The sequence below is a fragment of the Oncorhynchus kisutch genome, linkage group LG30 (genome assembly GCF_002021735.2).
Source record: "Oncorhynchus kisutch isolate 150728-3 linkage group LG30, Okis_V2, whole genome shotgun sequence".
In the NCBI taxonomy this organism is placed as follows: domain Eukaryota; kingdom Metazoa; phylum Chordata; class Actinopteri; order Salmoniformes; family Salmonidae; genus Oncorhynchus; species Oncorhynchus kisutch.
The window spans coordinates 43,150,802-43,169,009 of NC_034203.2; the positions used below are offsets into that span (position 1 = coordinate 43,150,802).

Sequence of the window (18,208 nt, forward strand, 5' to 3'; positions counted from 1 at the left end):
AGCACTAAGGTCTAGGAGCACGAGGACAGATGCAGAGCCTCGGTCCGATGCCATTAAAATGTCATTTACCACCTTCACAAGTGCCGTCTCAGTGCTATGATGGGGTCTAAAACCAGACTGAAGCATTTCGTATACATTGTTTGTCTTCAGGAAGGCAGTAAGTTGCTGCGCAACAGCCTTTTCTGAACATTTTGAGAGGAATGGAAGATTCGATATAGGCCGATAGTTTTTTATATTTTCTGGGTCAAGGTTTGGCTTTTTCAAGAGAGGCTTTATTACTGCCACTTTTAGTGAGTTTGGTACACATCCGGTGGATAGAGAGCCGTTTATAATGTTCAACATAGGAGGGCCAAGCACAGGAAGCAGCTCTTTCAGTAGTTTAGTTGGAATAGGGTCCAGTATGCAGCTTGAAGGTTTAGAGGCCATGATTATTTTCATCATTGTGTCAAGAGATATAGTACTAAAACACTTGAGTGTCTCCTTTGATCCTAAGTCCTGGGAGAGTTGTGCAGACTCAGGACAACTGAGCTTTGAAGGAATACGCAGATTTAAAGAGGAGTCCGTAATTTGCTTTCTAATAATCATAATCTTTTCCTCAAAGAAGTTCATGAATTTATCACTGCTAAAGTGAAAGTCATCCTCTCTTGGGGAATGCTGCTTTTTAGTTAGCTTTGCGACAGTATCAAAAAGGAATTTCGGATTGTTCTTATTTTCCTCAATTAAGTTAGAAAAATAGGATGATCGAGCAGCAGTAAGGGCTCTACGGTACTGCACGGTACTGTCTTTCCAAGCTAGTCGGAAGACTTCCAGTTTGGTGTGGCGCCATTTCCGTTCCAATTTTCTGGAAGCTTGCTTCAGAGCTCGGGTATTTTCTGTGTACCAGGGAGCTAGTTTCTTATGAGAAATGTTTGTTTTTTCACCCCACAATGTTCTTAGCTCTACTGCTCTACACACACACACACACACACACACACACACACACACACACACACACACACACACACAGACACGCACTGCTCTACTGCTCTACACACACACACACACACACACACACACACACACACACACACACACACACACACACACACACACAGACACACACTGCTCTACTGCTCTACACACACACACACAGACACATACATGAACAGACACACACACAAGCAGGCACACAGACACACACAAACAGACACATGATAAATGGATAGATGGATGCATGTGATTTTCAGCCATTCCATTCCATTCATTGAACGTGTCATTTTGACTGTCTCCTGACCTGCTGAACCTGACTCATGGTGAGACTAGATTTCTCACACTCTTAACAATCACACAAGTGTAACACAAGGGTAAGATATGTGTGTAGGAGGGACTGTAATGAACAGCCTTTTCATATGTGTATCTGGTAGGTACCACGTCTTCCAGTTGTAAGAAAAACTGAAAGAAAATTCCCAGATGAATGAACGTCTCTGACTCGTACTGTAGTGCAGGTCAAGTTGATATCGCACTGTGTGTGTGTGTTTCTCTCTGTGTTTTGTTTCTCTGTGCCCATGTGTTTATCTGTGTGTGTGTTTCTCTGAGTGTTTGTTTGTTTCTCTCGGTGTGTGTGTGTGTTTCTGCATGTGCATTCATGCGTGTGTGCATGTTCCTGCGTGTGTCTGCGTACGCCTGTGTGTGATGTGTGTGAATGACATTCCTTCTCTCTCTCCACAGAGGGCTCCGACGGTGCGGAAACAACCAGACCCAGGTCAGTACGGTTCGACCGTGTCACTTCCTACAGTCTTAACAGAGACCTCATGTGCTGTGAAAGTGGCCTATATAACCATCTAACAACTTCAAGTTAAAAGTCTAAAAGCTGAAAACGTCAAAGTTAGTTCACCAAGCAACTCCTCGGGAGGAGGGTTCGCCAAGTAGCTCTTCTGGAGAAGGGTTCGCCAAGTAGCTCTTCTGGAGAAGGGTTCGCCAAGTAGCTCTTCTGGAGAAGGGTTCGCCAAGCAGCTCTTCAGAGAAGGGTTCGCCAAGTAGCTCCTCAGGAGAAGGGTTCGCCAAGCAACTCCCCAAGAGAAGGGTTCGCAAAGTAGCTCTTCAGGAGAAGGGTTCGCCATGTAGCTCTTCAGGAGAAGGGTTCACCATGTAGCTCTTCAGGAGAAGGGTTCACCATGTAGCTCTTCAGGAGAAGGGTTCACCAGGACCTGGAAACACTTATCTCCCTCACTAGCTTTAAGCACCAACTGTCAGAGCAGCTCACAGATTACTGCACCTGTACATAGCCCACCTAAAATTTAGCCCAAACAACTACCTCTTTCCCAACTGTATTTAATTTTTATTTATTTATTTATTTTGCTCCTTTGCACCCCATTATTTTTTTATTTCTACTTTGCACATTCTTCCATTGCAAAACTACCATTCCAGTATTTTACTTGCTATATTGTATTTACTTTGCCATCATGGCCTTTTTTGCCTTTACCTCCCTTCTCACCTCATTTGCTCACATTGTATATAGACTTGTTTATACTGCATTATTGACTGTATGTTTGTTTTTACTCCATGTGTAACTCTGTGTCGTTTTATCTGTCGAACTGCTTTGCTTTATCTTGGCCAGGTCGCAATTGTAAATGAGAACTTGTTCTCAACTTGCCTACCTGGTTAAATAAAGGTAAAATAAAATAAATAAAATAAAAAATGTAGCTCTTCAGGAGAAGGGTTCGCCATGTACCTCTTCAGGAGAAGGGTTCGCCAAGTAGCTCTTCAGGAGAAGGGTTCACCAGATGACGATGATGAAGAACACTTGATCACATAGTAAATAATCTCAACATCCACACTGATGGAACACAATTCAATCCACTTTCTAAGAATCCAGTGCTAATAGATTGGCCTTTACCTCCAGTCTATGGTGGGAGCCATCCCTGGGCAGGGATAGGAGAACGCCCACGTCTAAACTGTCCAGCCTCTCTCTGTGCCCTTGCCTGTGCTCCTCTACTCTGAGCTCAGCAATAGAGTTATGCCTACCTGAGTCACTTAGAGAGGAAATTAATATTCAGAACTTAATCTCTTCATGAGAAAGACAGGCAGGCAGAAAAGGCAGACTGTTATGCTTATTGGCTTTTATATTCTTCTTATTAAACAGCACATGCGTGGCCTGTTGCCACGATAGTTCAGTCATCTGAGGACAGCATCACTGCTTTTAATAGGAGTGAAGACTGTTAGCCTGGTCCCAGATCTGTTTATGCCCTTGTCTAGCTCACTCCTATAGTCGTTGTCACACAAATGACCATAGGAGGTGGTTAAGACAGCAGAAGCAGATCTGGGACCACACTAAAGAGGACTATGGCTGGAAGGTAAATGTGTTTAAGTGCTTTGGGAGTAGACTGGGGGAGAGTAGGAGGCCTTGTCTGTCTGGCAGGTGTCTTTAGTCTAGCTGAGGTGGGTGTAGGGTTTGATCATAGCCTGAAGGGAGAGAGGGGCAGTTCCTCTTGCTGCTCCATAGGTAAGAACCAAGGTCTTGATGTGGATGCGAGCTTCGACTAGAAACCAGTATAGTGTGCTGAGGAGCGGGGTGACATGAGAGAACTTGGGAAGGTTGAACACCAGGCAGGATGCAGCGTTCTGGTTTAGTTGAAGGGGTTTGATGGCAGAAGCGCAGAGCCCAACCAACAGAGAGTTGAAGGGGTTTGATGGCAGAAGCGCAGAGCCCAACCAACAGAGAGTAGAAGGGGTTTGATGGCAGAAGCAGGGAGCCCAGCCAACAGAGAGTTGAAGGGGTTTGATGGCAGAAGCGTAGAGCCCAGCCAACAGAGAGTTGAAGGGGTTTGATGGCAGAAGCGTAGAGCCCAGCCAACAGAGAGTTGAAGGGGTTTGATGACAGAAGCGCAGAGCCCAACCAACAGAGAGTTGAAGGGGTTTGATGACAGAAGCGCAGAGCCCAACCAACAGAGAGTTGAAGGGGTTTGATGACAGAAGCGCAGAGCCCAGCCAACAGAGAGTTGCAGAGAGTTGCAGTAGATCCAGTTCCAGATGGGAGATGACAAGTGCCTGGATTAGAACCTGCACCTTTTCCTGTTTTAGGAAAGGTTGTAATCTACAGATGTTGTGGAGCACGAACCTGCACGAGTGAGTCACTGTTTTTGATGTTGTTGATGTTTGAGAACGACAGGATGTGTTCCATGGTCACGATAATGTTCTTCGCACCGTGGAGACCGTGATGGAGAGGTCTTTGAGCGGGGCAGGCCTTGCCCGCCGGTAGGAAGAGCAGTTCCATCTTGTCGAGGCTGAGGTTGAGGTGGTGGGCCGACATCCATCCAAGCTGAGATACACAGATCCTCTCTACACCATCTGGTAGGAGCGCCCTGCCAGGTAGGATGCAATCCAGGAGTGTTCAGAGCCTGAGACGCCCAGCCCTGAGAGGGTGGAGGGGAGGCAGAGCCTGAGACGCCCAGGCCTGAGAGGGTGGAGAGGAGGATCTGACAGAGCCTGAGACTCCCAGCCCTGAGAGGGTGGAGAGGAGGATCTGACAGAGCCTGAGACTCCCAGCCCTGAGAGGGTGGAGAGGAGGATCTGACAGAGCCTGAGACGCCCAGCCCTGAGACACCCCCTCCTGAGAGGGTGGAGTGGAGGATCTGACAGAGCCTGAGATGCCCAGCCCTGAGAGGGTTGAGAAGAGGATCTGACAGAGCCTGAGAAGCCCAGCCCTGAGGCACCCAGCCCTGAGAGGGTGGAGTGGAGGATCTGACAGAGCCTGAGACACCCAGCCCTGAGAGGGTGGAGTGGAGGATCTGACAGAGCCTGAGACGCCCAGCCCTGAGATGCCCAGCCCTGAGAGGGTGGAGTGGAGGATCTGACAGAGCCTGAGACGCCCAGCCCTGAGATGCCCAGCCCTGAGAGGGTGGAGTGGAGGATCTGACAGAACCTGAGACGCCCAGCCCTGAGAGGGTGGAGAGGAGGATCTGACAGAGCCTGAGACGCCCAGCCCTGTGACAATCAGCCCTGAGATGGTGGAGTGGAGGATCTGACAGAGCCTGAGACGCCCAGCCCTTAGAGGGTGGAGAGGAGGATCTGACAGAGCCTGAGACTCCCAGCCCTGAGAGGGTGGAGAGGAGGATCTGACAGAGCCTGAGACGCCCAGCCCTGAGACACCCCCTCCTGAGAGGGTGGAGTGGAGGATCTGACAGAGCCTGAGACGCCCAGCCCTGAGAGGGTTGAGAGGAGGATCTGACAGAGCCTGAGAAGCCCAGCCCTGAGACACCCAGCCCTGAGAGGGTGGAGTGGAGGATCTGACAGAGCCTGAGACACCCAGCCCTGAGACACCCAGCCCTGAGAGGGTGGAGTGGAGGATCTGACAGAGCCTGAGACACCCAGCCCTGAGAGGGTGGAGTGGAGGATCTGACAGAGCCTGAGACGCCCAGCCCTGAGATGCCCAGCCCTGAGAGGGTGGAGTGGAGGATCTGACAGAGCCTGAGACGCCCAGCCCTGAGATGCCCAGCCCTGAGAGGGTGGAGTGGAGGATCTGACAGAGCCTTAGACGCCCAGCTCTGAGAGGGTGGAGTGGAGGATCTTACAGCGCCTCAGAAGCCCAGCCCTGAGAGGGTGGAGTGGAGGATCTGACAGAGCCTGAGACGCCCAGCCCTGAGAGGGTGGAGAGGAGGATCTGACAGAGCCTGAGACGCCCAGCCCTGTGACACTCAGCCCTGAGATGCTGGAGTGGAGGATCTGACAGAGCCTGAGACGCCCAGCCCTGAGACGCCCAGGCCTGAGAGGGTGGAGTGGAGGATCTTACAGCGCCTCAGAAGCCCAGCCCTGAGAGGGTGGAGTGGAGGATCTGACAGAGCCTGAGACGCCCAGCCCTGAGAGGGTGGAGAGGAGGATCTGACAGAGCCTGAGACGCCCAGCCCTGTGACACTCAGCCCTGAGATGGTAGAGTGGAGGATCTGACAGAGCCTGAGACGCCCAGCCCTGAGAGGGTGGAGTGGAGGATCTGATGGTTCACCTTGTTGAAGGCAGAGGATAGATGAGTGGAGGATGAGAACAGAGGAAAGAGTCCGCTTTGGCAGTGAAGAGAGCCTCTGTGACACAGAGGAGAGAAAGTCAGCTTTGGCAGTGCGGAGAGCCTCTGTTACACAGAGGACAGCAGTTTCCTTTGAGTGACCCTTCTTGGAGCCTGACTGGTTAGTGTCCAGAAGATGGTTCTAAGAGCGATAACGAGACAGTTGGTCAGAGATAGCACACCCAAGTGTTTTGGAAGGAAAAGACATCAGAGGTGTTGAGGAGGGGAGCGACTCTGGCCATCTAGAAGTCATATGTCCTTTCCTCTGTCTGTCCCCAGCTCTATTTATTTAATTGTATTTTATTTCACCTTTATTTAACCAGGTAGGCTAGTTGAGAACACCTTTATTTAACCAGGTAGGCTAGTTGAGAACACCTTTATTTAACCAGGTAGGCTAGTTGAGAACACCTTTATTTAACCAGGTAGGCTAGTTGAGAACACCTTTATTTAACCAGGTCAGCTAGTTGAGAACACCTTTATTTAACCAGGTCAGCTAGTTGAGAACAAGTTCTCATTTACAACTGCGACCTGGCCAATATAAAGCAAAGCAGTGCGACACAAACAACAACACAGAGTTACTCAAAATTAGTTACTAAATTAACACTGGAGTGATAGATGTGCAGATGATGATGTGCAAGTAGAAATACTGGTGTGCAAAAGAGCAGAAAAGTAAATATAACAATATGGGGATGAGGTAGTTGGATGGGCTATTTACAGATAGGCTATGTACAGCTGCAGCGATCGGTTAGCTGCTCAGATAGCTGATGTTTGAAGTTGGTGAGGGAGATATAGGTCTCCAACTTCAGTGATTTTTGCAATTCGTTCCAGTAATTGGCAACAGAGAAGTGGAAGGAAAGGAGGCCAAAAGAGGTGTTGGCTTTGGGAATGACCAGTGAGATATACCTGCTGGAGCACGTGCTACGGGTGGGTGTTGTTATCGTGACCATTGAGCTGAGATATGGCGGAACTTTACCTAGCATAGACTTATAGATGACCTGGAGCCAGTGGGTCTGGAGACAAATATGTAGCGAGGGCCAGCCGACTAGAGCATACAGTCGCAGTGGTGGGTGGTATAAGGTGATTTGGTAACAAAACGGATGGCACTGTGATAGACTGCATCCAGTTTGCTGAGTAGACTAATGGAAACTACTTTGTAGATGACATCGCCGAAATCGAGCATCGGTAGGATAGTCAGTTTTACGAGGGTATGTTTGGCGGTGTGAGTGAAGGATGCTTTGTTATGAAATAGGAAGCCGATTCTAGATTTAATTTTGGATTGGAGATGTTTAATGTGAGTCTGGAAGGAGAGTTTACAGTCTAACCAGACACCTAGGTATTTTTAGTTGTCCACATATTCTAAGTCGGAACCGTCCAGAGTAGTGATGCTCGACGGGCGGGCGGGTGCAGGCAGCGAACGGTTGAAGAGCATGCATTTAGTTTTACTAGCATTTAAGAGCAGTTGGAGGCCACGGAAGGAGAGTTGTATGGCATTGAAGCTCGTTTGGAGGTTTGTCAACACAGTGTCCAAAGAGGGGCCAGATGTATACAGAATGCTGTGGTCTACATAGAGGTGGATCAGAGAATCACCAGCAGCAAGAGCGACATCATTGATATATACAGAGAAAAGAGTCGGCCGGAGAATTGAACCCTGTGGTACCCCCATAGAGACTGCCAGAGGTCTGGACAACAGGCTCTCCGATTTGACACTTTGAACTCTGTCTGAGAAGTAGTTGGTGAACCAGGCGAGGCAATCATTTGAGAAACCAAGGCTGTTGAGTCTACCATAGCCCTGTCTCAGCATGTGTCTTCTCCTCTCCTCTGTCTCCAGGTCTCCCTAGGATGCTGGTGATCAGAGACTACTGTGGCATCCCCTCTCCCCAGAGTGCCCCCCCGTTGACCATCCATGCTGGGGACATCATCGAGCTCATCTGTGCCGACCTACACAGCTCCTGGTGGCAGGTGGGTGACGACTCAGTCAGACGGAAGGAGTGAGTGTGTGTGTGTGTGTGTTAGTGTGTGTGTGTGTGTGTGTGTGTGTGTGTGTGTGTGTGTGTGTGTGTGTGTGCGTGCGTGCGAGAGAGAGAGAGAGACCTCGCTCCTCATTAACTGCTGGGATTTAACCCACACATTCAGCCGTCATGCTCTTCCAGTTCATTCCAGGTGAATCATCACAGAACCGTTACACAGAGGTCAGCATTAAGAGGAGATAGTGGGCGGTAGTTGGTAACCCAGACACGCACAGCTCTGTCAATTGATTTCTTCAGCCTGGAGTGATGAAACTCCTGCTGTGCATGAGGAATGTGGTGTGTGGTTGTGTGTGGTTGTGTGAATGCTATCTGTTGTCTTCCTTGCCTCTTCTGATTAGATCTGTGAGAGCAGAGAAGTTGATCTAGCCAATTAGTGACTTAAATTGATTAATCAAGTGCTACACACAGAGAGAGAGAGAGAGAAACTAAACTGAATCAGACACAAGGACTCTGCAGAGAAGGACTCTGGAGAGGCGGATCGAACTGTAATACATTCTCACACACAGGCACATTAGTGACTGTCTAATGTGACTATATTAGAGCCATACTGTCACCATTTGTTAGTTTTATAAAAAATAAATATTATTTTTGGCGACTTGTATTTTTTAAACCTCCCGCTTTGGGCAGGACATGACAATGTGTAATTTATACATAATTACTTTTTTATTTAGACCTCAATTAGAAACTTAATCACTAGTTTGAATGCGACTGTTTTCTGCATGCTCTGCGGGGCCATTTCCTCCACGTGGGCCACCTCCTAGCAATTTGAGTTTCTGACAATGACTTTCCAGCCCCCTCGCCAAATGAGCGACGGCTAGCAAGATGCACACACAGCAGAGCGAGGGAGAGAGAGATCAATGGTGACAGTATGGCTATAATATAGTCACATTAGATGGTCACTGATGTGCCTGTGTGTGAGAATGTGTTACAGTTTGATCCGTCTCTGCAGAGTCCTTGGGTCTGATTCAGTTTAGTTTCTAATATAGTCACATTAGACGGTCACTAATGTGCCTGTGTGTGAGAATGTGTTACAGTCCTTGTGTCTGATTCAGTTGAGTTTCTAATATAGTCACATTAGACGGTCACTAATGTGCCTGTGTGTGAGAATGTGTTACAGTCCTTGTGTCTGATTCAGTTTAGTTTCTAATATAGTCACATTAGACGGTCACTAATGTGCCTGTGTGTGAGAATGTGTTACAGTCCTTGTGTCTGATTCAGTTTAGTTTCTAATATAGTCACATTAGACAGTCACTAATGTGCCTGTGTGTGAGAATGTGTTACAGTCCTTGTGTCTGATTCAGTTTAGTTTCTCTCTCTTTGTTTGTTTAATTAATCAATTTAAGTTTATTTCCCTTTTGTTTATTATCTATTTCATTTGCTTTGTCAATGTTAACACATGTTTCCCATGCCAATAAAGCCCCTTGCATTGAATTGAATGGATCACCTGACGTGGTGCACGTATGTGACGAAGTACACCATTTTCAGGGACCACTGTTGTCTCGTGAGTTCTACTTTCAGAACTACTGGCGTAAAATAAGTATACAGAAGTGCGGGATAATCTCTCACTGATCTCTCACTGATCTCTCACTAACTGATACACAACGTGGCTATGAAATGGTTGCCAGGAGACCATTAATAATCCTACTGGACGAAGAGTCGAGTTGAAAAGTGTGAAAGTTTGGCGCGGTCACCGTGGTTACCATGAACTCTGTATAGGCCATGTCCCCTGAGAGGGGGGGAGGGGGGGTAGCCTACTCCGAATTTGGTGAATGATAATGCACATTTGCAAATGTGCTTATTTTATCCCTCCCTTCAGTATCCATAACGACGTTCTAATAAGGATACTTAATCTTCCAACGGGTTCCCCCAAGGGTTCTAAAGGATAGGATTACAGAACATTGAGATTTCATATCCCCTGTTCTATCCTGAAGGCAATTATATCACTAGTCTCTCTCTCTCTCTTTCTCTCTCTCTCTCTCTCTCTCTCTCTCTTTCTCCCCCCCTCCCTGTGCCAGCCAGGACAATGTAATCAATCAATGTAATTTAATTTGATCCTTCAGGCTGGCTCCTGTTTACTGCACCAGGGTAATAAGTTTAATCTTTATCATACGCTTACGAGGGCGTAACAAATAGAGAGGAGCTCTCCACAGCTTTCAGATGAAATGTTATTAAGCTGAATGAATAATCGAGATGGGCTTCAGATTCACTTTTCAATCTAGTGTATGTTTTGAAGAGGAGTTGCACGGGGCTGAGACACAGTTCATACTGTAATAAAGGGGCGGAGACACACTTCATACTGTAATAAAGGGGCGGAGACACACTTCATACTGTAATAAAGGGGCGGAGACACAGCTCATACTGTAATAAAGGGGCTGAAACACAGTTCATACTGTAATAAAGGGGCGGAGACACACTTCATACTGTAATAAAGGGGCCGAGACACAGTTCATACTGTAATAAAGGGGCGGAGACACACTTCATACTGTAATAAAGGGGCTGAGACACAGTTCATACTGTAATAAAGGGGCGGAGACACACTTCATACTGTAATAAAGGGGCTGAGACACACTTCATACTGTAATAAAGGGGCGGAGACACACTTCATACTGTAATAAAGGGGCGGAGACACACTTCATACTGTAATAAAGGGGCGGAGACACACTTCATACTGTAATAAAGGGGCGGAGACAAACTTCATACTGTAATAAAGGGGCTGAGACACACTTCATACTGTAATAAAGGGGCGGAGACACACTTCATACTGTAATAAAGGGGCGGAGACACACTTCATACTGTAATAAAGGGGTGGAGACACTTCATACTGTAATAAAGGGGCGGAGACACACTTCATACTGTAATAAAGGGGCGGAGACACTTCATACTGTAATAAAGAGGCGGAGACACACTTCATACCGTAATAAAGGGGCGGAGACACACTTCATACCGTAATAAAGGGGCTGAGACACACTTCATACTGTAATAAAGGGGCGGAGACACACTTCATACTGTAATAAAGGGGCGGAGACACACTTCATACTGTAATAAAGGGGCTGAGACACACTTCATACTGTAATAAAGGGGCTGAGACACACTTCATACTGTAATAAAGGGGCGGAGACACACTTCATACTGTAATAAAGGGGCGGAGACACACTTCATACTGTAATAAAGGGGCGGAGACACACTTCATACTGTAATTCAATCATTCAATAATGCAAAAACAAAGTGTTGGACAAGAAAGTAAAAGTGCAATATGTCCCATGTAAAATATGTGCCATGTAAGAAAGCTAACGTTTCAGTTCCATGCTCAGAACATGAGAACATATGAAAGCTGGTGGTTCCTTTTAACATGAGTCTTCAATATTCCCAGGTAAGAAGTTTTAGGTTGTAGTTATTATAGGAATTATAGGACTATTTCCCTCTATACCATTTGTATTTCATTAACCTTTGACTATTGGATGTTCTTATAGGCACTTTAGTATTGCCAGTATAACAGTATAGCTTCCGTCCCTCTCCTCGCTCCTCCCTGGGCTCGAACCAGGAACACATCGACAATTAGTGCGCGCTAACTAGCTAGCCATTTCACTTCGTTAACACGAGCCTCATCTCGGGTGTTGATAGGCTTGCTGTTTAGGCTTGAAGTCATAAACAGCGCAATGCCTGACGCACAACGAAGAGCTGCTGGCAAAACGCACGAAAGTGCTGTTTGAATGAATGTTTACGTGCCTGATTCTGCCTACCACCGCTCAGTCAAATACTTGTATGCTCAGTCAGATTATATGCAACACAGGACACTCTAGATAATATCTAGTAATATCATCAACCATGTGTAGTTAACTAGTGATTATGATTGATTGTTTTTTGTAAGATAAGTTTAATGCTAGCTAGCAACTTACCTTGGCTTACTACATTCGCGTAACTCCTTGTGGAGTGCAACGAGAGAGAGGCAGGTCGTTATTGCGTTGGACTAGTTAAGGTTGCAAGATTGAATACCCCGAGCTGACAAGGTGAAAATGTGTTGTTCTGCCCCTGAACAAGGCAGTTTACCCACTGTTCCTAATCTGGCATTGAAAATAAGAATGTGTTCTTAACTGACTTGCCTAGTTAAATAAAGATTAAATAAAGGTGTAAAAAAATAAAAAAATATTTTAAAAATCTGCAAATCGGCACCCAAAAATACTGTTATGAAAACTTGAAATCGGCCCTAATTAATTGGTGACTAAATACTTATTTTCCACCATAATTTGCAAATAAATTCATAAAAAATCCTACAATGTGATTTTGTTGTTTTTTCTTTCTCATTTTGTCTGTCATAGTGGAAGTGTACCTATGATGAAAATTACAGGCCTCTCTCATCTTTTTAAGTGGGAGAACTTGCACAATTGGTGGCTGACTAAATACTTTTTTGCCCCACTGTATATATATTTTTTTAAATTGAAAGATTTTCCATGCAAAATGTCCAGTTCGACCTAACATGTTTTTGATAAGAGTTCAGTGTGGATGTGTATTTTGTGGTTGAAATACTATCAGGTTTTATGATGCTGATAAAGATTGCACCGCCACCTTTTAGAGACGGTCCCTAACTGCAGTATAAGGTTTTATGATGCTGATAAAGATTGCACCTCCACCTTTTAGAGACGGTCCCTAACAGCAGTATAAGGTTTTATGATGATGATAAAGATTGCACCGCCACCTTTTAGAGACGGTCCCTAACTGCAGTATAAGGTTTTATGATGCTGATAAAGATTGCACCGCCACCTTTTAGAGACGGTCCCTAACTGCAGTATAAGGTTTTATGATGCTGATAAAGATTGCACCGCCACCTTTTAGAGACGGTCCCTAACTGCAGTATAAGGTTTTATGAGGCTGCAGGGTAGCCTAGTGGTTAGAGCGTTGGACTAGTAACCGGAAGGTTGCAAGTTCAAACCCCTGAGCTGACACGGTACAAATCTGTCGTTCTGCCCCTGAACAGGCAGTTAACCCACTGTTCCCAGGCCGTCATTGAAAATAAGAATTTGTTCTTAACTGACTTGCCTGGTTAAATAAACGTAAAATGAAAAATGATGCTGATAAAGATTGCACCTCCACCTTTTAGAGACGGTCCCTAACTGTCTCAAACTGTGTTCGAAGGGATGGTTTATAGAAGCGATGGGGGAGGAGAGAAGGGAAGGGATGATTTATAGAAACAATGGGGGAGGAGGAGGGGATGGATGTTGCTCCCAGACTAACGTAATGTGATTAACTAACAGCCATGTGACGTTGCAGGGCAAGATCTTGGCGACGAGAGAGATTGGTTCCTTTCCCAGCGATGCCGTTAGGCCATGCCCATGTGTAAGTAGAGATGCTAATTTAACAACTCATTTAAATGCTTAATGAAGCATTCATAAAACTTCATAAGCATTCATAAACCCTTTCTAAATGCCTATGTTCTTCACAGGTGATTGCTCATTACTTGTCTGCATTGATTTCATTTAGCTGGAAATAACTGTGTTTCTCACTGTCCCTCCCAGGTACCCAAACCAGTGGATTATTCAGCCCAGCTGTGGTAGGTGAAACAGCAACTCTTATATGTTAGGAATAATAATTTCATTGTTACTGGGTTTCCAATGGTTATTTGTGGACTGTTTGTGATTGTCGAATGATTGTGTGTTGATTGTGTGATTGTTGGTTGATGGTTGTCTGATGGTTGTGTGTTGGTTGTGTGATGGTTGTCTGATGGTTGTGTGTTGGTTGTGTGATGTTTACCTCATGGATTTCTTATGGTCAGGTTTGCAGGGCCAATGGAGAGGCAGGAGGCGACGGTAAAGCTGATGGACAGAGAGAACAGCACCTACCTGATCAGACACCGGACCAGAGAGTCTAACGAGTATGCCATCAGTATCAAGTAAGTGGACCTGGGGCCGGGACGTGTGTGTGTGTGTCAGCATCATGTACGTGCAAGCAGGGGCATGTTCTTCCCTTCCAGGACCATGGTGTAACTGTCATGTCACACTGTCCTGTTCAAGAGCCATTGATAGTCTGAAATCTTTTTTGGGACTGTGTTTTAACCTTCCATGTTTTATGTGGAGCAGGAAATGACAACTTCAGCTGTTACAAACAGAACCAGGATTTAACTTCCGTGTCAACTGGACACTCTCATGGTCAGTTAGCCATTCAAACAGTGTTTTTTGGGATGTGTCAGACCTTGTCCAGTTATTCGGCTACGGTCTATGGGCTAGAGACTATGAAGTGGAGCAGAGTCCAGGGCCTCGGAAATTGTGTCTGGTAATGTGACACAGCTCTCCAGCCAGTGGCATTCAAGCCGTAGTAGACTCTATGGTTGTCAAGGTGGACTCTATGGTTGTCAAGGTGGACTCTATGGTTGTCAAGGTGGACTCTATGGTTGTCAAGGTGGACGCTATGGTTGTCAAGGTGGACTCTATGGTTGTCAAGGTGAACTCTATGGTTGTCAAGGTGAACTCTATGGTTGTCAAGGTGAACTCTATGGTTGTCAAGGTGGGCTCTATGGTTGTCAAGGTGGGCTCTATGTTTGTCAAGGTGGACTCTATGGTTGTCAAGGTGGACTCTATGGTTGTACTGCAGTGTGTATCGGAGGACGCATGACTTTCAACCTTCGTCTCTCCCGAGCTGGACTCTATGGTTGGATCAGTTGTAGCGATGAGACAAGATAGTAGCTACTACAACAATTGGACACCACGAAATTGGGGAGAAAAAGGGGTAAACTCAAAAAAATAAAACATAATAATAATTGTTAAACTTGGGTCAAAGGTTTCGGTTATCCTTCCACAAGCTTCCCACAATAAGTTGGGTGAATTTTGGCCCATTCCTCCTGACAGAGCTGGTGTAATGGAGTCAGGTTTGTAGGCCTCCTTGCTCGCACACGCTTTTTCAGTTCTATAGAACACAGTTCTGATGGCCACTCCAATACCTTGACTTTGTTGTTCTTAAGCCATTTTGCCACAACTTTGGAAGTATGATTGGGGTCATTGTCCATTTGGAAGACTCATTTGTGACCAAGCTTTAACTTCTTGACTGATATTTTGAGATGTTGCTTCAATATATCCACATAATTTTCCATCCTCATGACCCCATCTATTTTGTGAAGTGCACCAGTCCCTCCTGCAATAAATCACCCCCACAATATGATGCTGCCACTTCGGCTTGCAAGCCTCCCCCTTTTTCCTCCAAACATAACGATGGTCATTATGGCCAAACAGTTATATTTTTGTTTCATCAGACCAGAGGACATTTCTCCAAAAAGTACGATCTTTGTCCCCATGTGCAGTTGCAAACCGTAGTCTGGCTTTTTTATGGCGGTTTTGGAGCAGTGGTTCTTCCTTGCTGAGCAGCCTTTCAGGTTATGTCGATATAGGACTTGTTTTACTGCGGATATAGATACTTTTGTACCCTCCAGCATCTTCACAAGGTCCTTTGATGTTATTCTGGGATTGATTTGCACTTTTCGCACAAAAGTACGTTCATCTCTTTGAGACAGAATGCGTCTCCTTCCTGAGCGGTATAAGGGCTGCGTGGTCCCATGGTGTTTATACTTGCATACTATTGTTTGTACAGATGAATGTGGTACCTTCAGGCATTTGGACATTTCTCCCAAGGATGAACCAGACTTGTGGAGGTCTACAATTTATTTTCTGAGGTCATGGCTGATTTCTTTTGATTTTCCTATGATGTCAAGCAAAGAGGCACTGAGTTTGAAGGTAGGCCTTGAAATACATCCACAGGTACACCTCCAATTGACTCAAATTATGTCAATTAGCCCATCAGAAGCTTCTAAAGCCATGACATCATTTTCTGGAATTTTCCAAGCTGGTTGAAGGTACAGTCAACTTAGTGTATGTAAACTTCTGACCCACTGGAATTGTGATACAGTGAATTATAAGTTAAATAACCTGTCTGTAAACAATTGTTGGAAAAATTACATGCACAAAGTAGATGTCCTAACCGACTTGCCAAAACTATAGTTTGTTAACAAGAAATTTGTGGAGTGGTTGAAAAATGAGTTTTAATGACTCCAACCTAAGTGTATGTAAACTTCCGACTTCAACTGTATTTAAAATAAACAAAAAAAATTCCCAAAACTGCGTTGTTGGTTATTGGCTTGTAAGTAAGTATTGTATTGTAAGTATTGTATTGTATTGTAAGTATTGTATTGTATTGTAAGTATTGTATTGTATTGTAAGTATTGTATTGTATTGTAAGTATTGTATTGTATTGTAAGTATTGTATTGTATTGTAAGTATTGTATTGTATTGTAAGTATTGTATTGTATTGTAAGTATTGTATTGTATTGTAAGTATTGTATTGTATTGTAAGTATTGTATTGTATTGTAAGTATTGTATTGTATTGTAAGTATTGTATTGTATTGTAAGTATTGTATTGTATTGTAAGTATTGTATTGTATTGTAAGTATTGTATTGTATTGTAAGTATTGTATTTTGCTAATGTGACAAATAACATTTTGGTTTGATTAGCCAAAGCCTATCCATTCTCTGCCCACAGGTTCAACGACGAAGTCAAACACATCAAGATCCTGACAAAGAATGAATGCTTTTACATCGCAGAGACCAGGTTGTTTAAGACTGTGTTGGTATGTCGTGTTTTGGTCCCACTTTGCAATTTAGCACACGATACAGTATACAGAATTATACCACAGTGTTGTTGAATACTCTTTTCTGTTTGGCTAGAAGGGCTAAAACCAGAAATGGACAGTTAGAAAATATAAGATATACTTTATTAGTCCATACAGGATGGGAATGTGTCTTCTGCTTTTTATCCAACCTCCCCGATCTACACACACACACACACACACACACACACACACACACACACACACACACACACACACACACACACACAGCAGGACACCTTGCAATCATGATGCAATAAGCACCTACACATGCAGACTGTACTTGCTATAAAGTTACAGAAAGCTAAACCAACAACCACACAAACTGAAATTGGAAACATTGGAAACACACATTGAATAAACGTAGCTAGCTAGCTAGCATTGATTTGTTTTTGCAGAAATATATTTTGTTAGAGTATCTGATGACATTAACGTGGTGAGAGATGAACGTGAATTTCTCTGGTCTCTACTGTTGCAGTCATGACGCAGGTGGCGCTGTGCTGTCAAATCCTCCCGTGTTTCTAGTTTAGTGGCGCTGTGCTGTCAAATCTTCCCACATGTTTCTAGTTTAGTGGCGCTGTGCTGTCAAATCCTCCCACGTTTCTAGTTTAGTGGCGCTGTGCTGTCAAATCCTCCCACATGTTTCTAGTTTAGTGGCGCTGTGCTGTCAAATCCTCCCACATGTTTCTAGTTTAGTGGCGCTGTGCTGTCAAATCCTCCCACATGTTTCTAGTTTAGTGGCGCTGTGCTGTCAAATCCTCCCTCATGTTTCTAGTTTAGTGGCGCTGTGCTGTCAAATCCTCCCTCATGTTTCTAGTTTAGCGACGCTGTGCTGTCAAATCCCCCCACATGTTTCTAGTTTAGTGGCGCTGTGCTGTCAAATCCTCCCTTGTTTCTAGTTTAGTGGCGCTGTGCTGTCAAATCCTCCCACATGTTTCTAGTTTAGTGGCGCTGTGCTGTCAAATCCTCCCATGTTTCTAGTTTGGTGGTGCTGTGCTGTCAAATCCTCCCATGTTTCTAGTTTAGTGGAGCAGTGCTGTCAAATCCTCCATGTTTCTAGTTTAGTGGAGCAGTGCTGTCAAATCCTCCATGTTTCTAGTTTAGTGGCGCTGTGCTGTCAAATCCTCCCATGTTTCTAGTTTAGTGGTGCTGTGTTGTCAAATCCTCCCATGTTTCCAGTTTAGTGGTGCAATGCTGTCAAATCCTCCCACGTTTCTAGTTTAGTGGTGTAATGCTGTAAAATCCTCTCACATGTTTCTAGTTTAGTGACACTATGCTGTCAAATCCTCCCACATGTTTCTAGTTTAGTAGCGCTATGCTGTCATCATCCCCAAAAAACAATACCATCCCAATAGAACAATACCATCCCAATTAAACAATACCATCCCAATTAAACAATACCATCCCCCCCAAAACTCTGCCATCCCCATAAAACAAAACAATACCATCCCCCCCAAAACTCTGCCATCCCCATAAAACAAAACAATACCATCCCAATAAAA

General features: G+C 45.0%; 1 protein-coding gene across 2 annotated transcripts in view; it reads left to right on the forward strand.

The window, feature by feature from the left end:
* LOC109883904 (guanine nucleotide exchange factor VAV3) overlaps window positions 1–18,208 on the forward strand; it is a 113,046-nt gene that overhangs the window by 63,583 nt on the left and 31,255 nt on the right. For both annotated transcript variants that reach the window (XM_031810412.1, XM_031810413.1), the window contains exons 19-24: window positions 1,708–1,741; window positions 7,863–7,993; window positions 13,327–13,392; window positions 13,572–13,606; window positions 13,829–13,945; window positions 16,580–16,667. In XM_031810412.1, coding sequence (XP_031666272.1) covers window positions 1,708–1,741; window positions 7,863–7,993; window positions 13,327–13,392; window positions 13,572–13,606; window positions 13,829–13,945; window positions 16,580–16,667 — 471 coding nt within the window. The remainder of the gene's footprint in view (window positions 1–1,707; window positions 1,742–7,862; window positions 7,994–13,326; window positions 13,393–13,571; window positions 13,607–13,828; window positions 13,946–16,579; window positions 16,668–18,208) is intronic.